Genomic DNA, 22,406 nt, shown 5'->3' with positions numbered 1-22,406 from the left:
CGTAAGAAACTTGATTCAGCTAAGAGTTTAAGAAAGAAAATAAGATAATCATATTTTCCCGCTTAAAAGACAAACAGAGAAAGAGAGATTGATAAAACTAAAAGTTGGTGGTGGTGGGGGGGGGGGGGGGGGGGGGGGGGCACAAGGCCCACAGTGTCCAGGCGCCTCAGCTCTGAGGGATTGGGAAGGGGGGGGCACAAATGTAGGCTGAGCATTGTCATTCCAGTTCATAGTACCATCAGAAACCTTTACAAGAGAAGAGAACCAATCAGGTGGCTTGGGGTCAGACCGAGGTTGGAGATCAGAGGTCATTGTTGGCACAGTCAGACTGAGAGGCCAAAGTGGGGTCGGGTCGCTGTCCTAACCCAACAGCGTTGCATATCAAACATCTTCACTGAGTCAAATGTTTTTCAATACAATTTATCTTGGTGAGACCCTATGCACCCACCACAATTAACCAGCAAGGTTGCGTACAAACAAGACCAAAAAAACCCAACACTAAATATGTTTCAATACAAGACACTGAGGTTCTCGTTACAGTTCAAGTTTTCAGTGTTTCTTCCACCGCCTGCGGAGACTTGAACACACACGGTGACGTGAATATCTGAACAGGAAGGTTTCCTGTTCACGCCCCAAACATATTCAGAAAAAAAAGGATGATTCGGAAGAAGGGCGATTCCTAGACAAATGCACATCAAAATGGAGCTCCGGTCCTTAACAAAGGCAAACTAGTAATTCAGATAACTTGAATAATTCCACCATCACAAGCAGGGACCTGCTGACACGACTAACATTCAAGCTCTCTCTGCCCTGCCTATAACAAAGGCCTCATCATCACTTGTTTAGGTTCTAGGAGAATATTATACTCCAGTCTGGTCGACAGATCCACTGTGATCTGGGAGCTCGTACCACCAGACTAGTTTATCAGGCTTGGAAAATGGTACTAAAGTTAGACGGTATAGTAGACTGAGATCATTCTAAACAATCTCACCTATTTCTACAACCAGAAAGCCAATGTCTCTCATCAGTATAGGATGTATTAAACTACATTACCCAGACTGCTCTACTGTGTGCTGACTGCTCTCCATCCACTACTGTGTGGATGGAGAATTCTACCTGCAGGCTTAAAATTGTTAATTAAAAAGTTCATCAGGTTTGTGTGACTTTAGAGGCTCAGGCATTTCACAGAGGTGAGGGGTTTATCTGAGAATGACATGGAAGACTGGAGACCCTGAAACCTTTCTGCCTCGTTCTCTAGAAGACATGCTACAGAGCAGCAAAAAAACATAGCCTCCAGATATTAAGAGCTAACTGACAATATTTTAATTCGCATTACAAACATTTGCCAAAAAAGAGAAAATACATCAAAGTCACATCTATGTTGAGTTTATGAAAAAGGTTACCAAGAGAAGAAAACAAACAAAAAACATTAAGAATAAGGCCATTTATAAAAACATCTAAAATCTCTGACTTCCCTGTCCTGTGCAGAGTCTGGCAGTTATGTTTTGGGGGCCCATTTACTTGGTCTCTGGGACATTAGCAAGGCTATGATCAATCTAAACTCATTCCACAACGTACATCGCCTAGTTAAAACTCTCCACAAATCCAGTTGAAATATGGTTGAAATAAGAAAAGACCGTTGAAAAAACAATGTTTAAAAAAATAATCTATCACCTTTATGAGGTGCTCTCCTTGCAAACAGAAAGCCTTTGGCACAAGAAGTCAAGAATCTTGTGCCGGTGGAGGAAACGGTGGTTAGAGAAAAGCCAAAAGTGGGCGTGGCTGGGTTGTTTGGGATGACCCGGTGAACCTGCCTGACCGCTCGAGGCCAAGTTAGTTTATCAGGACACGTGTGAGGCTAAAGCCCAGAGGTCATGGGTCGAGGCAGGCATATGCCTTCTAACACACAGAAGGCAAGCAAAACATAAAATATATCTCACATACACACACACACACACTCCACCACAAGCCTTGTTGCGATACGATTCTTGTTCAGCATTAAATACTGGCATGCCTAGAAGACTTGCAGTGAAGAAGCTGCATTCTGTATTAGTGTGACCGGACTGTGACTATGACAAACAGTCACAGTTCTCCTGGAATAAAACAATTGCACATTTTAAACAAGCTCATCCTCAAATGAGACCCAATGATAAAACTGTATAACAAGTTTTTTTGGGGGGTGGGGTGGGGGGCACAGGGTGGACTGAGTGATGTACTAATGATAGACCATGATCAGAAAACATCAACCATACACACAACATAACATATCTAAAACCCTTCCTCTATCAACATAACTAGGAAAACGAGTTCCCATACGTAATGGAAGCATGTGGCAAAGACTGTGATAATTTAGGGAAAAGAGAAAACATGTACAAAAGACAGTGCAGGTGCCAAAGAACTTGCGACACAACACACACGGGAGAGAAAAAATAATAATCTAAAGCCCAAAGAAGTGGAATATTACAGACGGATAAACTCACTCTTCGGGACCTGAGCAGACCAAGATGGCCACTAGAAGCCGACCAAGATGGCCACTCTGTAGTGTAGTACAGCACTAGGCTAGGCAGATACAGGCCACCAGGAGAGCGAGCCAGGGACAGGCCCTTCAGAGGAGGTACTTCACACTTGACTTGTTTCAACTTGATTTGACAGACCAAAAAAAACATTTCATATCGAGTCCATTTCAGTACCCCAAATCCATATCATGAACTGGTGGTTTCAGGTACTAGAGAGGGAGGGTGGGGCTGGGGCTGTAGCTGATTGCAGGGGTGAGGGAGGGGGTGGGTTCAGGCAGGTTCGGAAAGGAAAGGTTGGTTGGAGGTTGGAGCAAGAGGTGCGTCATCCAGTCCCGAGGGTTAAAACTCCTCCTGCTCTTCTGATTCGGCGTCCGGTATGACAAAGCCCTCCTGATAGGACACATGGGACACAGAATGAGGCACCTATCAATATCATACTGAGATCTCCACTCCATACCCCTCAGGCATCATTATTTTATTTTCTAAAGATGATGTCATTCAGATGTTGATTACATTGTTCTAACTTGTATTTTATTTTTTTAGTACCCAAGGGGTATGAATGTTGTCCAGACAGATCTAGCTATGCCTTGTACAGTAAATAAGGAAGGCTTGAATGAGCCTGTGCTAATATTTGTATTTTTTGTATTTATTTCGTTTTTTTTTACCGGGACAGTGCACATTAATCAACGTTTTAAGTTAAAGTGCCGGTTTTAGCCAGCCGGCTAATTTTCAACCGCAGTCCCTGGGCCAATAGTGTTAGCATACTGAAGCAGTGAGCCAGTCTCAGTGGTGTCACCATACTGAAGAAGGCCTACAAACATTACATTCCACTCGTGGAATTATAAAGAGTGAATCAGCTGTTGCTTGGACCACGACACATGATCTTAACCCAGAGGATAGAATTCAATAAAGATTACAGCTGCCATGTTTGTAGCTGTGTGTTTACCCACAGCCTACTTTGCATGTTTCGTTCAGAAGATCTTGGTTGTGTGGAGAATACCTGGTGTAGGTATCAATCATTTCAAAATCATCTATGACTACTACACTAGTAGTGTTGAAAGTTCATCATTTGGGTCATAGCTGGTTTTGAGGCAGACAGGCTGTGTGTGTGTGTTCACTCACGTCTGTGGCGTAGAGAATGTCTATGATCCTCTGCAGTGTTGGGTCTCCTTCTCCCTCCTTCTCTTGGCAGATAAGCTCAATGTTCCTCAGTTTTCCAAAATAAAAGTCCCTCTCCTTCTCCATGTCCTGGATGGTGGACTTTAAAATGTTGACCTGCAGGGAGAGAGAATCTCATTTATGTCCTCTGGCTCTAACTAAACAACCACTTAGGCATCAACTAGATGTAGCTTACAACTGCTAACTGCTTTATATAGCTCTATATTCACAATATTGTCTCTACTTAATTTGAATACATGAATGACTACATAGAATAAATTCAAGGATGAAAAACAAAAAAACATCCACATTACCTCCTGGATAAGCTCCGCCCTCTCCTCGTCTCCTCCACCGACCCCTGGTCTCCGTGCCAACCCCGGCGCCATCTTGGGTGCTACTTTAGCAACCGCGGCCCTCTGGGGAGCTGGTAGGAACAGCCGACCAATCAGAGTAAGGGAAAAGGGGACGGATTGATTACGATCGGAAAGAGAGATTGGGGGGTAAGAAAGAAAGAGAGAGAGAAAGACTGACCTGCATTGAGGATCTTCTTGGGCTTGTTGAGAGCAGACATGGCTGGGCTGGGCATGGGCATGGTGTCCTGACCCTGGCGCGCCTCCACGGGGTCGTAATCCTTACCGTCATAGTTGGCGTCAAAGAACTTCTTGAACCACTGGACAAACTCAAAGTTGTCCTGGAACTTCCCCTTTATCAACTTGTCCACTGGGATGATCTGGGAGTCAATTGCAACAGAACAGTGGAAGAGAGTATAGTAAAACATCCTTGGTACGATTTGAACCATATTGGGGAAGTAGAGGACAGTGTTAGGCGTGGAGATCTAGGTGAGATATAACACGTTTAATCCACAGCACGTTTGGACACACCAGGTGAGGGGTGTGACCAGCAATACTAAACCCAGTGGCGTTTTGGAGAAGATGAGATCAAACACGGATGGACACAATGGGGGAAACATTTCTCTGCTCTCTCTGTCACTCACACACCTTAAAAGTACTCACACACACACATAATCTCTTCATTGTGCAGTGTGGTCCAGTTCCAGGATGAGAACTAATGACAAGCTAACAGAGTGAGCCTGTCTAGCAGGTCAACAGCCCTCTTATCACATCAATGTAAATATAGGAGGGGGGAGAGAGAGGGAGAGGGGGAGAAAGAAAGAGGCCATGCTAATTCAGCAGTAAACACAATTAACAGGCTGCAGCACAGCTGACATCATTAGGAGGTCCCCCCCACCCACACACACACAAACACACACTCACCCACACACACATAGAGTAAAGTCCAAGTCCATACACAAGGGCTGGGATTAGGATCAGAGAACATCGAATAGCGAGTCAATAACAGAGGCAGTTTTACGCAGGGGGGGGTCAATCCTTCTACCAACTATCTTGCGACTGTGGGACACTAGCAGCTTGCTCACCTTGTCGACGCCCATCCTTTTGAAGCTGGCCTGCAGTATCTTGTAGTTATGAATGAACTCGTGTTCAAGCTTGGCAGCAAACTTCACTTTCTTCAGAGGCACACAGCCAGGGAAGAGCATGTCCATAAACTGGCAATAAGCAGCACCTGGGGGAAGAGGGGAGGGAGGGGGGAGATGGGGGTGTTGGGTATTCCAAAGATGAAGCAGAGCAACAATGAGAGGGAACCATTGTCAAAAACACCCAACTTTGATCTATCAGCCTTTTATCTGAGAACTCCAGATAATGACATCAGACTAACAGAGGACTACAGAGTAATGACAGGTTTAGGCAGAACATAAATCTGAAACATGATCTTGGCGTGTCCTCTAGTTAAAGCCTGACCCTGTGGTTATGCAGGCAGGGGAGCCTACATCGAAACAATACAAAAGCTGCTGTTCAGATCTCCATCTGTGCCATATCAATCCTGCAGCAACAACATTTGCCAGTATTTGCCTACCAAGCCCTGCTACACCCATAACCTCTGTTGCTTCGACATCATCATGGAAAAATGACACAGCACCTGTTCAGCGACAATGAGTGATACCCCATACATAACGCTGACATCAAATGATTAGTCATCTATGATGCTAGTTCATCTTTAGCTTCACAGTTCCCTACCAACCAACCTATAGATCCCTGACAGGCAACACATAAAGACTGGTACCAGTTCTGGATTAGGTAGCCAATCCTTTGAGTTGGTTAGTTAGTTAGTTAGTTAAAAGGGGGTTAGGCCTTACCTGAACACAGCAGCTCGATCTTAGTGAGGTTGATCTGTAGGGACTCGTTGATCCAGGCCAGCATGTCATGACGACTCAGATTGTCGCTAGTTACCGATGTCGAGTACACGTTCACAGCCATTTTATCACGACTAATGGGATGGGAGACGGGACAGGTAGACACATGGTTACGTTACATCACTAGAGCAGCGTGTGCCCTTTTGAAAGGGTTGCAAAGTGGTTGGCTATAGGACAGGTTGACAGTAGCCAATAGTATTACTAGTTGGCTAATTAATACTTTGCTTATTCGGGACTCAAAATTACCTACACTATATTCATATTTCATTCAGGCATACAGTCCGAATTCTTTCCTTATAGTTGTGCTTGTATTCTGTATAGCTATGTCCCCTGACTAAAGAATATAGCCATCTTATCTCTTATGTCTATAACCGTGTAACAGCAGTTATAGTGTAACAAACTGGCCATTACGGAAAATGACAACGTACAGTCGCTCTACAGTTTGACCAAGCAGACTAACTTATCGCATTGACCGAGGGTAACTTGCCAAATAGGACCTACAGACAGCTGTGAGAGAAATATCTGGGATGGGAGTGACCCATCTGACGTTAGCCCAGCCTAGACTAGAACAGGCTATAGCGTATTTGCTAGCTTTAACAAGTTTATCCGGCTGACTAGCAAGCTAGTTTCTGCCAAAGGCCCAATTAATAACAGTTAGAAAGCAGATTCTAGTCCGACCGATGTTACCATCTCGCTAGGTAGCACGTACTGAAACAGAACATATTTAGAAATTGTCTAGCAAGCTATATTCATAGGTAAACTTGCACTGGCTATTTCGTTGACTACAGTAGCTAGCTTTAGATAGATCACTGGTGATTCCAAAAATATAATTGTGCAAAAGCTTAATAGCTAGCTAGCTAAGAGCAACTAAGAAGTCTAGCGTCATTTCCCCCGCCCTACCTTAGCCGGCGCAGGCTTGCTAGCTAGCGGGCGTGCTAAGTAACCATAGACGCCCTCCCTTAAACCCCATTCAACTCAACATTTCAATCCCCTTTTTCGGGGCGCTCCTTTAGCAATTAGCATGCTAAGCTAAATGCTAGCTCAACCATTATCCCCACGTTTGACTGAAACGTTGTGATATGAGGTCTTTACCTTTACTGGAATTTCACGGGTCTAGGCGTCGTTTGGATTTTATTTACACGTAAACGGTTTCTCATGTAAACGATATGATTACAGATTACTGCTGGATCTAGACTGTAACTAATGGGCCAGTGCAGTCCGCCGGCGGTCGAATCCTTTCAGCCCAACTGCGTTTGTTCTAACAGGCTTGCTGAATACGTCACGACGCTGCCGACGTCTCGCGTGCGGCTGATTCTCGGACCGAGGGCTGTTTGGGCGAGGCCACTGGTCAAGTTGAGTGAAACAGAATAATCAATGAGTAATCAAACAAAATAACGATTGTTTAGTATATAAACCAATTGAAGTTGACAACTCCCTGAAATGAGTCTCTGCAGGTTGCGATGTCTGCATAGTGCAATCAAATACTGAGATAAGGTGGCTTATGCTTATGCATTGTGTAATTGCCATTAGATGGACACAACTGGAGGCACCTGTAAAGATGCAGTACCCAACACTAAGTTAATTGCTGGCTTGTTCCCAGTTCGGAGTAGTGGGCCCAGTATGTCTAGCTAGAAGCACAGTTCTCTTTCAACTCCTGTGGAGCCTTTAATGGCAAATCAGGATGCAAGAAAGTTACGAATGTAGACCTGCCATGTACCCAATAAAATAGGAATTTTGAACTTACTAACCAAATTTCTCTAATTTTTAGCAATGGTGGGGCTTATTGAACCAAGAACAAAGAGAAATCCATACAGCACACACTGTTGAGACTTTTGTCCTGCCTTTCATTCGTGTAGAAGCCACCAGTGTCCCGGTCCATGGAGACTGAGCAGAATCTATGAAAGGACTGTTTCAAGTGAATGGGCCCTTTTCATGTGACATGACCATATGCATGCCTGATGGCACACATGTCACACAGGGGCAGGAACGTACTCCTACACACATTTGTCACAGAGGGACTGACAGCCAAAGGACATTATCCAAATTTGAGTCATTCCCAGGAAGACATTCCAGTTGTTTTTATTTCAGAAATTGTTTTAGTTGACAAGTATAATATGGTCCTTCTATGGTCCAGTCAATCTCTTGTATTATTTGTGACAAAACATTTTGAATAAAAAACTATTTAAGACAATATGGCTTTACTGTTCTATTAAAAACATTTTCTACCCCTATTTCCAGTAAATATCACATGATTGCTTGTTTCCACTGGACCGAGTAAGGAGTGAAACACGAATAATACATACTGTTATTTAACATTATCACCATAGCAAATCAACATCTTGCAAATAATTTTACAAAAGTCACTTGTACAAGGCAAGTGTACAGTAATGAACGAGTCACGACGGTTAATCGTATGTTGTAGCAACAGGCAGAGTAAAATAGAGCAATAGTTCTCTGCATTAGACATAACTAGTGCCCATCTCTGTCTATCTGATCTCCTCCCCACATATCTATAGGGAGGGGAAACGACAGTACATTATGGCAATGCCAGAGAGGTCATGTGACCTCATTAAAACACAGAGGAGACAGGATATTGACAGCGCTCTCATAGAGGTCAGTCCTGTTCAACATTCGAATGAACAGACCCAGACATACAGTACAACGAATAAGCACCCAATATCACGCATCCTTAACATGCCCTGAAACCCCCCCGAAACGCTCTCTCCAAGATGAGGTGGAAGGGAGGGAAGGGAGGGAGAGGGGGGAGGGAGAATAGGAGAGAAGGATAACAAAAAGGAGGCGTGGTCTGAGGAGAGAATGAATCAAGGGGGAGGGGGGGGGGTCGTATGGAGGAGCCCCCACGGCCCCATCCCCCCATCTCAGCTGCCGTTGCTTGGCAACCGGGCGCCTGCGGTGGGTTAGGGGGGCAGCTGCTCGCAGGCGAAGTAGTCCTTGAGCGGGGCGAAGAGGTGACGGATGACGGGCACGCTCCAGGACTTCCCAAGAACCTTCTGTCTCTGCTGGCGGTTCATGTTCTTCACGTCCGTGTAGTGTTTGGGGAAGCCAAAGATCCTGGAGTGGGAGGGAGAGACAAGTGGTTCAGCTGGTGGAACGCAGGTCCTGGTGGTGGAGGGCATGACCCTAGCCGAGACCACGTCGCATGACTTCCTCTTGTGCTTGTTTCTATGCATGTTATCGTAGATGTGTGCCGTAAAGAGATTTGGATGAAGAAATCGGTGACGTGGTGTAACCGGTGACATTGCATCGTGTGTTATTATAATGCCTCCCACCCCCCCGCCGATCTAACCACTCCTGGGTCCAAACTCAGGACACGAAACATGACGACCACCTCTTTAAACACCACTCCAAAAGCTATCTTTTCAATGGCGCGGGTGGGAAGTATTTCTACTGAACAGCGACCATATACTAGACATAGACCATACTAAGCACTTTCACTAAATGATGCCAGGAACACAGACAGCGGTTAGTAACGTACTGTTCCAGCTCAGTGATCCATAGAGTGTCTTCCTTCTTGTTCTCATCCAGCACAGGCAGTTTGGACATGTCCTTCCCCTGTTTCATTGAGGCCGGGTTCGTGGTGATTGTGCGCACTTTGGTGAACTACACAAAAACAACGCCAAAACATGTGGCGTCACGTGGCGTCAAAACATGGCAGAGCCTTTGTAGGCTTGCATACATAAAACACACGCTAAGAATTTCATGCAAAACATGCCACATTTTCACGGGGAAAAATGAAGGTCAGACATCGGGGTAGGTTCTCACCTTGGCGGTCCGGCCGATCTCCAGGCATTCCTGAAGAAGGAGCTTGTCGTTCTTGGAGGCAATGATGGGCCTGCGAAAACATTCAGAGGACCGACTGAGCTAAGCTTGGTGGCGAGTGCGTGTGTGTATACACAGCTCTGGAAGAGATTTGAGACCATTGCACCTTTTTCTTTCCTTTCCAAATCATTAAATAAGTACAATTTTGAGTGAGGAACCGAAGGGTTCAATTTAAGAGGGCCCTGCAAGTCGAACCCTTCTGTTCCCTGAACCCTCCTCACTCAAAACTTTCCTTATCTAATTATTTGGAAAGGGAAGAAAAAGCGGCAGAGCTATGTGCATGTGTGTGCTAATCATACCGGCTCATCCCAGGGATGTTTCCCCAGAAGCACCGGGCCCTGTGGGCGGGGCTAACTTTCACAGCGTCCACCACCACTGGGTTACACTGAGGGGGTAAAACATCAGAGCAGTTCAGGGTACAACTCCTCCCAGCATGCCCTTCAGACGAGACATCCCTCCAGGAGGTGTCATGAAAACTAAAGGCGAGGAGCGAGAAGAGAGGGTACTCCACCTCCAGGAAGCGGCAGATGTTCAGCCTGTCGTGGTTGTTCATGAACACCACGTTCTCGAAGAGCCAGAAGAAGGGCCGAGGGTTGTTCTCCTTGGGCTTCAGCAGGTCCAGGATCCTGTAGTACTCGAAGAACAGCCGGCCCGTGCCCTCTGTAGGGGCAGCACAGGTCAGCGGACACGCAACATGACACTCGAGACAAAAATTCCAAATCAAAGAAAAATTAGTGATTTTAGGGCCATGAGATTAGTCTCAATACACCTTTGACACACACACACACACACATAAAAACAGGGAGCTTTGCAGTAATGTACTCCCATCTTCTGGACAAGCACATGTATTACATGCATCCACTATGGGTTAGACCTGATTCAAATGAATGATCATAAGCAGGCTTCTGCAGAGCTGGATAACGACCCATTCATTTGAATCAGGTGTGTTGGAGTAGGGGAAACATGTAAAACATGCAGGACAGTGGGCCCTGAGGACCAGGGTTGGGAACCACTGGGTTAGTCACACAGCCAGCCGAGACGTACCAAACAGGCCCTTCCTGATGGGGTTGACGATGGAGAGGTCGTTACAGGGGCTGCCTCCTATCAGGAGGTCAAACGGGCCCCACTTCTTCAGCTGGAACACACAAGTCACTTACAGTCAGAACACAGAGGCCATTTACAGTCAGAACAGACAGGTCAGAACAGACAGGTCAGTTACAGTCAGAACTGACAGGTCAAAACAGACAGGTCAGTTACAGTCAGAACAGACAGGTCAGTTACAGTGAGAACAGACATTTCAGAAGACAGGTCAGTTACAGTCAGAACAGACAGGTCAGTTAGTCAGAACAGACAGGTCAGTTACAGTGAGAACAGACATGTTAGAAGACAAGTCAGTTACAGTCAGGTCAGTTACAGTGAGAACAGACATGTCGAAACAGACAGGTCAGTTACAGTCAGAACAGACATGTCACTTTATAGGAGTAAACATTCACAGCAGACGACTCGGTGACACCTACATGCTCCTTGGTGATTGACCTGACGTCATCCACCCGTGTGATTCTCCCCTCGTGGTTGACGGTCGACACGGCGATGGACTCCTCGCACACCTCAGAGGCCATGTAAATCTCCACCTTAAAGCCCAGCTCCTTCAGAACAAGGTAGCCTGGAGAACATGCACACAAAGTATTAGAACAGGAACAGATCAATGGTTAGAATCTAGGCAGTAGAATCCTGGCAGTAGAGCCTCAGAGTAGAATCATCGCAGCTGATGAATCATCAGAACCGAGCAGAAGCTGACCTGTTGCTATCCCGTCGAACAGCGACAGCACTCTGATTGGTCGACGCTGGCTGGCGGGGATGGATGGGTAAACTCGATGCGGCTCCTGGCGAGGACACAGGTCAAAAAGTCACGTGTGAGCAGGGGAGGCTCCATCTAGAGCCACCTGGTGCCCTCCCTCACCCCCAAACAGGAAACGACTGCCCTGGAAGCTGGGAATAAGACAGGAAGTCCCTTTGTGGAAAGTCTACTTACGAACTCCATGGCGCTGTTGTTGAAGAAGAAGGTTTGCACGCGTACGCTCCAGTCGTGGCGTGGCTGGAGGGCCCCGTGGCGCTGGCTGGGCTGACAGAGGTAGCAGATCCACGGGTCCACCTCCTTCAGGAACTCAAAGGTCTTCGAACCCACCAGGATGTTCACACAGTCGACGCAGTAGGATCTGGGGGAGGGAGTGTGTGTGGGGGGGTGGAAAAATACAAGATTAACGAAAGGTGGAGGAAGGATACAAGTTTGGAACAAGAGGAGACGGAGGGAGAGAAAGCGCGAGAGGAAGAGAGAGATCTTCAAATCATCTTTGAGGAGGGCTCAAGACAAGTGTTGTGTCACTTCTACACTCTGTACAAGTGACAATTCCCCCCCCCCCCCCCCCCCCCCCCTCATTTTGCTGGTCTCCACGGTGACCCACCGGCTGCAGCTGTCGTTGCCACACAGGAGGACCTCCAGGCCGGAGCAGCAGATGGTGCAGTAGGACTGATAGCCGTCCTCATCGTACCGGTGCAGCGTCTCTGTGAAGTTATCCTGCAGGGAACCACACGCCAGCTTACTACAGGCACACACACACACACGGTCTCATTACCAGGGCACACCAAGCAACCACTCCACGTTCACACTGGTCAGGATTGAACTGAGGTTATGTCAGATGTGTATGTGTATTTACACACACACACACACACGCACACACACAATATATATTTGTTTCTTTGTTACTTTGCATCTTGCGCAGAGGCCTCCTTCGAAGAGGGGATGTTGGGTCTCGTATTTGTTTGTGCCACAGCAGAGACAGAACTCTGGAGGAGGATGTGGACAGAGAAGAGTTGAGGGGGAGGAACGGGGCCCTGGAGAGCAGGGGGAACGAATTCAAGACAGACTCCCACCCTTTGCCCCAACTTTGGACTCCTGCTTACCTTCTATGGCCGCCCCCGCATCAAGAATCTCGCGGACCATCGCCTCTGGAATACGCGGGAAGAAAAATCAAGAAAAAAGACAGAGCTGTCAGACTGCGCAATGATATTCGTTTCCTTCGCAATTTCCAAACTGTTGATAAGCGTGTCTTTCCAAGCACCTATAGAGTGCTTGGAATCAATGTGGGAAACAAAGGAATTAGGTCGAGTGTCTTTTTTTTTTGTTAAAAAAACAAACAAACAAAAAACAGATACCTCTGTGTTTCGGGTCTGGCTGTACGTAGACATGTCTGCTCTCCTTGGCCTTGTAGTAGGACGAGGTCCTCTTGTGGGGGGGCTGCCAGTCAGGGGAGTCCTCCGGGGGGGTCAGGCTCACCCCGGTCGTGGGCCTCTTGCGTGGGCGGACCCGGGGCCGTCTGTGCTTGCTGAGGCGGACCGACCCCCCCTCCAGCAGGCAGAGGGACAGCTTCTTCAGACTCACCGACACCTGCCTGAGCTTGGTGGGCAGAGACAGGGAGCTGCCATAAACGTCCTTGTTGGAGGTGGAGCTGCACCGGGGCAACTTCGAGCCTGCGTTCGCGCTCGAGCCTTCCGTCTCATCTGGGGACAGGCAGAGAGACGCAGATGGAGGAAACGGGGAGGGTGTTAGGGTTGAGTCGGGCAGGGATTCGCCGTGCTGGTGGCCTCTGTCGCTCTGCGTACCGGGGGTGAAGGGGGGAGGGGCGAAGCCGCTGGGGCCGCTGGGTTTGAATCCTCCGAAGGCCCAGTCCAGCATGACTCTCAGCTCCTCCTCTCTCGTGGCAGAGTCCGGATAGAACACCTTCATGCAGCGCTCGGCTGCCACCTGGACACACACACACACACACATGCAGCAAGCACTGTAAAATACACACACACACACACAAACACACACACTAGGGCTTGGGCGATATGGGTAAAAAATGATCCCGATAGATATTTATATTTCCATTCGATAACGATCATTCAGACGATAGACAACAGATCCGTAGTAGTAGCAAAGTCTTTCTCAACTTTTTCCCTACGCTCAGCATAGAGTTTAGGCAGCGCGGTGTGAGAGAAATGTTTGCGGCCAGGGAGCACGTACCTGGGGTCCAGTAACTTAAGCTTTTTAAAACCTTGCTTTTTATCAATAACCTACCTATCAATACCTTGGCGCAAACTCACGATTTCTGCATGTCCCAACGAGTGATTTTGCGTCAGGGGGTAAAAAAGGTTTGTCGTATTACCAGACTTGGTAGCCACCTGTTTGTTTACTACACAATTTGCACCGAACATTGCTCTGCTCTTTGTCGGATTTCAAAAAGGCAAACCACTTTTTTATCAATAATTTCTTCATTGGAAGTTGCTCCCTCGCCATGGCTATCACTGCCACTGTTTTCGGCAATAAGACTAATTTTCCACGGTTAACATTAGCTACTCCACTTGAAGTGCTCAGTCAGTATATTTTAGTGAGCGTACGTAGGCTACCATTTCTCCACAACTTCCTGCTGCATCACAGAAATTAAATGGACTGCTGTTCCTAGTTATTCTATCGACATTATCGATATTATTGAAAATGAATTAATGTTACGATATCTTTATGGAGGGAAGTCATTACTTCGATAAGTCGATAAAAAAATAAAAATAAACGCCAAGCCCCAACACACACACAGAGCAAGCACTATAAAATGAACACCCACACACAGAGCTACAGACAGACAGCAGAGCACACACAAACACACACTTAGGACACACACGGTCGAACCTGTAAGGACTTGAAGATCGCTTCCCTGTAGGTGATCAAGGTGGCAAACGAGTTGGCACAGAAGTGCTGGGAAAAAGCTGCGAAGCGGTGGAGACCCTGGATGTTGATCTGGAAACACACACACACACATTGGCTTGAGAACATGCCCTCTATATCACCACTTCACTCTCCTCATATCCTCCCCTTCTCCCTTTCCCTCACCTCTGAGAACATGCCGTCCTGGTACCACTCCACCATCCTCACCCCGCTGGGCCCCGGCCTGCTCTCCCACGCCCGGACCACGCCTGGCCACATGGAGCAGCCCTCCGTGTGGCCCCACACGAGCTCCCCCACGTCGTAGCCACCGTCATCCTACACACACACACACACACGCACGCACACACACACACACAAAGCAATGTTTCAGAGGGGCACAGTGTAACAGTGATTTATTACGATCGATGCGTCAGTATTCGTTGTTCTTGCGTACGTAAATGTTTTCATCGATGATGATGATGTATGCATTTGTTATGGGCCAATAGAGTGGAACCCACCTGGTAGTAGCTGCTCGTCCTGGCTGGTGGCTCAGGGTTGGAGGTGACTGAGGGAGGGGGGTGCTGTTCTTCAGGCTGGAGGTGGAGGTGACAGGGGCCGTTAAAACACAGACTCCTTCAGTCTTTCCAGTTGGGTGCACAGCTATGGGCTGTGTATAACACAGGCTAGTTCCCCCCCCCTCCACCCCCCCCCCCGGGCACAGACAGTGTTGATGGATACGTCTGAGTCAAAGCTCCTTAATGCTTCACCGAAACGTCTGAGTCAAAGCTCCTTAATGCTTCACCGAAAACATGGGTTTGAGCATTCAACCGATTTTACCTGGGTGTTCAAAGTGGGCGTCCAGATGATGTCATCCTCGTCATCGTCAACCACGATGGAGTCGCTCATCTTGGGAGGTTTGGCTGGAGGGAAAGCACAGGGGAACCAGACATGAGCAATCAACAGCGAGTGGGTTCTCCTTAAAGCTGAGTTCCATTGAGTGAGTCTGGGTTTCCTGACCGTTGCTGCTGTTGAGTTTGACAGGTGACCATGTGACCTCAGTGACTATAACATCTAGGGAAAGAAGAAGAAGAAAAAAAGAAAGAAAAAGGACTACTCAATTGAAAAACAATACATGAAGAAACGCACAGCATGTTCACTCACCCCGGATACGGTATCTATGCAGAAATCACACGACGGGAGTTGGACCAGAGAAGGAAGGGAGCGAGGACGCGTGTACAGAGTATTGAGACAGGGCCCTAGTGTGAGTCTTACCAGAGGAGTCAGAGTCACTCTCTATGACTATCCTTGGACCAGGGAGGGAGAAGGGAGTGGTCTTCTCCTCGCTGTCGGCCTTCAGCCACTCAGTTGGGACCTGACATCTGTTCTCAAATGCCTGCACACACACACACACACACAATGAATGAGATCAATTTCTGGATCAAGGGTCCATCTTACTAATAAACTTGAAACCAAGGCTTCTTCTCTATGCATTCTGAATAGTTTTGGATGGGGTAAAGAATGAATAGTTATGGTCAACTTTAAAATTTGTTAACAAACAAGGTGTGTGGTCCCCCCCCCCCCCCCCCCCCCCCCCTTACATTGGCCAACCTTTGTTGTCCTTCTACCGGCTTTGGCTTCAGTGTGCACCGGTAACTGTCTCGGACGCTTCGACTACACACTGGGCCGGCTGTCTCTGCTCTACAGCACACGAGGACCAGTGATGCACCTTAAGGTTCCCCTTAAGTTTCCCTGTGTCTAAAACATCTTTCACTCATTTGAATCACCAACGCACATTCACGTGGCGTCCATATTCGCCCTTCTTCAATAACCGCATACGCAGGTCGAACTAAAAAGCAGGAAACGTGAGAGTTGGTCCTATCAAATGGGTATTTATACAGCCTTAAATGAAAGTTGAATCAATAACAGTTCAATCCATTTGATGGGACCAATTCCCTCCTCTTCTTCCTATCAACTTTTCAGGTAAACCCCCTCCAGACAGGGCTGTCCTCTGAGGCAGCGGGCTGCAGGGCGACTGACCTGAGTTAACACGGTGTCTCTCCGCAGGCTCCCGGGCAGAGCCAGCAGGGACAGCATGAGCCTGCGGAGCACGGAGCCGCTCTCCAGCCCCTCCAGGACCCGGCCCCAGTGCTGCTCCGCGTCCTCGACCGTCTCCGTGGGCCTGGTGGCCGGCGGCCTCTTCACGTACTCCTGGTACTCCCCCGACAGCCTGTCCGTGTCGCCCCCCGTCCCGTCCTTGAACGGGTCGCAGACCCCCAGCTGGCTGGCCACCTCCTTCACGGCCGTCCACAGCACGTCCCTCTTCCAGGCCGGCCGCAGCAGGACGGCGACGCGCTTCAGGGCCGCTTCGCTCAGCGGCAGGGTGTCCGACAGGCGGCGGGTCACCTCGCTGTAGAAGGCGGTGGCGGTGTCCACCAGCTGCGCCCGGGCGGCGTGGACGTCCTCCAGCTGCGCCGCGCTCTCCGACAGGAAGTCCTGGACGCGGGCCCCGCCGATGTCGACCGCCGAGCCGTTGAGGTGGTGACTCTTGCTTCTTAAGACCACTGGGTTGCGGCGCCACAGGAAGTAGTTGGTGGTGTAGGGGCGCATAAAGCGGGAGCAGTAGGTGCGGAGGAGCGTGCCTGCCAACTGTGGGAGGAAAGGGGGAATGACACTGTTAATAAGCAGATTATCCTAATCATTTGGATACACAATCTGGTTGTTTTGTGGCAGATCATGCAACAATTCTGTCGGACACAATTAGCGTTTCTTTCTATTACAGAGGCACCAAGCTAGTCAAAACACGAGAAGCCTCCCCTCCACAGTCAAAACACAGTCAAATATCTACCGTGGTGTAGGATTGCAAGTCTATACTACTATCTGCACTCTTTCCTTTTTATGGCGCTCGGGATCAAATCCTCTGCTAACTGAATACAATGTCAAGTCACGTCTGTTCAAAAATAAAAGAAGTGAACAGAGACAGCAGTAGAGATGGCGACAGCTTCCGCTACCTGTAGGATCCCCTTCAGGTCTATGCTGCCTCCTTGCATGGCTTCCTCGTAGACAGCCAGGGGCTCCAGGGCATGGGTGAGAAACAGCAGCAGCAGCCTCAGCCTGCAGTCCGTCAGTCGGGCATGAATCTGCTGGGCGTCCCCTCCTCCTCCCAGGGAGCCGAAGTATCCGAGCAGGTCCCCCCAGCCGTGGGCTATGGCCTGGACCATCCTGGTGAAGAAAAGGCACTGGGTGGCCACGGGGAGGTTGGGGTCGCACCCTGGTACGGCAGCAAACAGCTGCTTCAGGCTGTCGTGGGTGGGGGTGAAGGCGGAGCGGTGGCGATGGACGTCCCTGACTAGCTCGACCACCTCCTCTGACACGGCTGCTGCGCCGGCCTGACAGGCGGACCCGGCCAGGCCAGGCAGCCCACACAGAGACACCATCGTGGGGCTCATGACCCGGACTCCTGCCTCCAGAGTGGCCTGCTCTTCTCTACCCGCTACGTCACAGTAGAACCAGGCCAGGTTGGCCAGGGGCAGCCCCAGTCTGGTCAGAGTCCTCCTCAGGCAGGTCAGCAGAGCTGTGGACGTGTCCAGTTTGGGCTGAACGGCTTCCAGCAGACGCAACACCCGGCCCCCTGAATTCTGGTGGTAGTAGCCAATCAGGAGGAGGCAGGCAGTTTGCCCTGCCCCCACGTCGACGTGGCGGTAGAAATAGAGGGTGTAGGGGGTGTGGAGGAGGGTGTACACAATGTCCTGGGGGTGCCTCAGACCCAGGACTTGCCTGACTGTAGAGTTGGACAAACCCCCAGCAAGCCCCTCACCCTGCCCCTGAACCTGGCCCTCCTGCTGGGCCTGGTCCTGACCCAAACCCTGCCTTAGTTCCTGGATCTTCTCTGACCAGTGCTTCAAGAAGCGTTGCATAATGAGGCTACAGTGAGACAGAGGGCGTTCCTCCTCTCTTTCAGCCTCCACTTTGTCTGTCCTCTTCTCCGTTCTCTTCTCCATCTCTTTCGTCTCCTCCTCCTCTCCCTCGGTCGTCCCGTCCTCCTCCATCTCAGTCCTTTCATCTTCCTCTCCCTCGGTCGTCCCATCCTCCTCCATCTCATCCTCCTCCCCCTCCTTTCTCGTATCTTCCTCTCCCTTAGTCCTCCCATCCTCCTCTTTCTCCGTCATATTCCCCTCAGTTCTCTTATCCTCCTCGGTCATCTTATCCTCCTCTTTCTCAGTCCTCTTCCCCTCCTTTCTCTCATCCTCCTCTCTCTCAGTCTTCTCATCTTCTTTGTCTTTCTCCCCTCTCTTACTCTTCTTTTCATGTATGTTGGTGCTCACCCATATTTCCAAATTCTGCTCTTTCCTCCCCCCCTCTACCGTTTCCCCCTCTTTCATGGTCCGCTTTCCCTCCTTTTCCACCTCCCCTCCCGTCCTCTCCCCAGTCTCCATTTTGAAGCCGCTTTCAGTCTGCTCCACTTTTTCATCCGCCATTTTCTCGTCCTCGCCCGGGTCCCCGCTCTCTTCAGTTATTTCCCCGTCCACCTTCAGCTCCATGTTGGTCCTCTCGTCGTTTTCTACCTTCGCCTCAGGCTCCTGCTCTGTCTCTACTTTGATCTGCCTCTTGATGGGAGGTCTGCTGAGGGCTGAGGTGTCCTTTGACCTCTGCCAGGGATGCTCTGCCGCCTCGCTCGCGTCTGCAAGAAAGGAACAGGAAAACGAGACCAAATAACAACAATGAGGAAAGGTGAATTGGTCAGAATACACATTTTACACCTTCTCCTGACACTGCGGACATATGACTGTCGTGAATGCATGTGAGAGTGCATCTTACATTTACATTTAGTCATTTAGCAGACGCTCTTATCCAGAGCGACTTACAGTAAGTACAGGGACATTCCCCCCGAAGCAAGTAGGGTGAAGTGTCTTGCCCAAGGACACAACGTCATTTGGAACGGCGGGGAATCAATCCGGCAACCTTTTGATTACTAGCCCGACTCCCTCACCGCTCAGCCATCTGACTCCCTTGAGTCAGTCAAATCTTGATATACTGTATGACTACACCAAGGAGTTGACAGTGGTTTGGGGAGCTTACTTGGTGTTAACTGTGTTCTGGCTCTGGTTGTTGGCATCGGGCTGGCATCAGGGGTGCTGGTCGGGGTCCTGGGCACCATGCTTTGTCCTCCACGGGCCTCCAGGGCATTGTAGTCCCGGGCACGGTTGTTGGCGTCAAAGAAAGCCTTGAACCAAATGAGGAAGTCCAGCGCTGTGTCCAGCCTCCCCTGCACCAGCTCCTTGACAGGGATGGACTGTGAGGAACGAGGAGGGAGAGGAAGAAGAGGGGAAGAGAATGAACACTGTCATCTGCTCAGTTGGGAGGGACTAGGAAGGAAGGATAATGAGGGATAAAAAAAAAAATACAGACAGCAGAAACTTGAAAGAGGACTCCTTGTCAGTTTGGATATCAATGACTTTGCCCCTAAGAGCAGCTTTTTGACCAACCTGAACCACCCCAGTCTTCTTAAACGCGGCCTGCAGCACACTGTAGTTCTGGAGAGAGTCCTCTTCGTGTCTGGGCAGGAACTGGACCTGGCTCAGGTCCACAGAATCAGGGAACAGCCAGTCCATCATTTGGCAGAATGCAGCACCTGGATATCACGGCATACAGAGAGAGAGAGATAGACACACATACACACACTTATTTAAAACCACTTCAAAACCCACATCCTAAAATGACTGAACTCTGCACATGACACTTGTTGATTGTCACCCCTACCTGAGCATGTCTGCTCCACCTTGGTGAAGCGTGTGTGTAGAGAAGCGTTCAGCCAAGCCAGCAGCTCGTAGCGGTTGTGTTTCGCTCCAGGCTTCAGCTGACAGTTGACTGCCATCTCCCAGTCTGTCTGTTTCAGTCAACAAAACAACAGTTAGGCTATAACTGTAGACTACTGCAGGCTACAGGTTTTATACAGCAGAGCAGTACTTCTCCAATAGTGTAAAAACTTTTAGCGTCACGGTTTGTATGTATTATTAAAAGGACAAAAATGAGAACCGTTTACAAGACTTTCCATCGAGCCTGGACAAGTGAGCATTTCAAAAACACCATCGTCTTGTGCATATCTTAGCGTAGCATTAAAGCCCAAACGGACTGATCTCGCACGAGGGATTTAGTGTACATTTTGCTTGCCGTGGAAGACAGCTGTGACAGCGTTCATTCGCCAACTAATAAGTCCCTTGCTAAAAGTTGACGCATCAAACGCGTCAAATTTTAGCGTCCCGAAGCGCATACGTACACTTCAGTACCTGTACTGCAGTTGCCCAAGTACGTACTTTTTGCATAGAGTATGCGTAAAATTGTCACACAATACTTTGTCAATAATAGTAACTCGAAGTGGCACGGACAGGTTCGAATCGGTATAGTCTCTGCGCAGGTCAGACAAGTCTGAAAAGCATGCTGTCCCACAAACTGCGCAATGCTGCAGGGTGCAAGTCATTGATTCTGTAGAGGGGGTTATGTGTAATATAGGGAGAACTGCCACTCCGAAAACTTCCGGGTTCTGAAATGGTTGCAGTTCCATGTGAGGTCGGTAACGAGTGAGTGCAGAATTAATGGAGGTCTATGGAGCTACCCCTCAAAATGCACTTTTCTCAGGATATGTAATTTCTCTAGTAATTTGAATTTGAAAGGGGAGGCAAAAAGAAATACACACTGCTGGCTGTTAGATTTTTTTTAAGTCGCCTTTCTGTTCTAAAAAGCCTTTGAAAATGTCATTGACGTCATACAGATCGTACGACCAGAGCTACTGATTTACGGCAAGCTCTGGTCACTTCCTTTTTTTCTCTCACGGCGTCGACAACACAGCTGACAGGCTCTGGTTAGGCTCAGAGCCATAGAAAAAGAGAGTTGCGACACTTCCATAGACTCCCATTGTTATCGAGGAATGCGGAAGTTAAGCGTGTCTCATGCAACCTATAGTTCCAAACATTGTATTTTCCACCGTTGAACCCCATTCATTTTCAGTGTCTACGAAGTAAGTTAGCTGGTAAATTGATGAAAATCATGCATTTTTTCATATTTCAACCACCACATATCAATTGTTATGAGTAGTATTTCATATGACCAATTTAAGATAAACATCTTCGTAAGATTATAGCTTGTTAGATTCTAAATGCAGTTAGAGCTGTTAGAGCCATATATGGCTTATGGGGTCCGAAGCAAGTGAGTTGGTAAATTGATGAAAATCCTGCATTTTTTCATATTTCAACCACCACATATCAATTGTTATTAGTAGTATTTCATATAGCCAGCTGTAGAGAAAATGTATTGTAAGATTATGGCTTGTTAGATTATAGCTTGTTAGATTCTAAATGCAGTTTGCGCTAGACTATAGTAGAGCTATGCAACACTTTTACTGTAGCTAGCTAAAGAGCATGTGTATCAACCAGAAGTTCGTTGGTTTATAGTCTGTCAAATTAGTTCAAGTTATTGGTGTTCTTTGGCATACACAGTTTACAGAATCTGCTCTTATTAGCCTATAGTACATCTGATTATAGCTAGCAACAATGAATTGCAGATTAAAGCCTTGGGTCCCCTATCGTCCAGCAACGCTCGGCAGGAATTTCAGGTCCACTCAATAGCTAGCTAGTTAGTTAGCTCAACTAGATGCATCTACTACTGCGGTCTAAGTTTTGTGAAAAGCAGACATTAAGATCACCTGCTCACTACAAACAAAAGGAGTGGAAGAACACTGGACATATTGTACAATAAAATGTTTTATTGAATTGCAGTTGGTTGCCTTGTATATTCTGTTCAATTTTTTTCTATTGAACAGTTGCCGGTGATCATGGTTAGATTCAACTTGCATCAAGTACAAACGTGTTGTTAATGTGGTAAATTGTAAGTG

The 22,406-nt window shown here is 48.2% G+C and overlaps 3 protein-coding genes across 3 annotated transcripts; all 3 read right to left on the bottom strand.

Moving 5' to 3' along the window:
• Positions 1–1,300: 1,300 nt before the first annotated feature.
• On the bottom strand, positions 1,301–7,219 carry mapre1b (microtubule-associated protein, RP/EB family, member 1b). The gene is made up of 7 exons (XM_047040381.1): positions 7,036–7,219; positions 5,887–6,017; positions 5,110–5,255; positions 4,206–4,404; positions 3,989–4,098; positions 3,639–3,791; positions 1,301–2,906 (listed from the first exon to the last, which is right to left on the bottom strand). The coding sequence occupies exons 2-7, from the start codon at positions 6,005–6,007 to the stop codon at positions 2,856–2,858; spliced, it is 780 nt and encodes a 259-aa protein (XP_046896337.1). The 5' UTR covers positions 6,008–6,017; positions 7,036–7,219; the 3' UTR covers positions 1,301–2,855.
• An 818-nt stretch (positions 7,220–8,037) lies between these two features.
• LOC124480930 (DNA (cytosine-5)-methyltransferase 3B-like) lies at positions 8,038–18,520 on the bottom strand. Its single transcript, XM_047040605.1, has 22 exons — positions 17,530–18,520; positions 16,559–17,167; positions 15,794–15,914; positions 15,539–15,592; positions 15,359–15,441; positions 15,040–15,114; positions 14,708–14,857; positions 14,507–14,614; positions 13,444–13,585; positions 12,997–13,341; positions 12,745–12,789; positions 12,548–12,627; positions 12,246–12,358; positions 11,816–11,999; positions 11,582–11,666; positions 11,301–11,446; positions 10,828–10,918; positions 10,295–10,443; positions 10,083–10,168; positions 9,727–9,796; positions 9,440–9,564; positions 8,038–9,015 (listed from the first exon to the last, which is right to left on the bottom strand). Exons 1-22 carry the CDS (start codon positions 18,517–18,519, stop codon positions 8,862–8,864), a joined length of 4,005 nt encoding a protein of 1,334 aa, XP_046896561.1. The 5' UTR covers position 18,520; the 3' UTR covers positions 8,038–8,861.
• Positions 18,521–18,568: 48 nt separating this feature from the next.
• On the bottom strand, positions 18,569–20,976 carry LOC124480276 (microtubule-associated protein RP/EB family member 3-like). The gene is made up of 6 exons (XM_047039406.1): positions 20,679–20,976; positions 20,279–20,405; positions 20,005–20,150; positions 19,598–19,811; positions 18,612–19,199; positions 18,569–18,576 (listed from the first exon to the last, which is right to left on the bottom strand). Exons 1-6 carry the CDS (start codon positions 20,787–20,789, stop codon positions 18,569–18,571), a joined length of 1,194 nt encoding a protein of 397 aa, XP_046895362.1. The 5' UTR covers positions 20,790–20,976.
• Between the last annotated feature and the right edge of the window lie 1,430 nt (positions 20,977–22,406).

This window comes from Hypomesus transpacificus, chromosome 18 (assembly GCF_021917145.1).
Source record: "Hypomesus transpacificus isolate Combined female chromosome 18, fHypTra1, whole genome shotgun sequence".
Lineage (NCBI taxonomy): Eukaryota > Metazoa > Chordata > Actinopteri > Osmeriformes > Osmeridae > Hypomesus > Hypomesus transpacificus.
The sequence above is the reverse complement of the archived record's forward strand: the minus strand, read 5'-3'. Positions and strand labels throughout refer to the sequence as shown.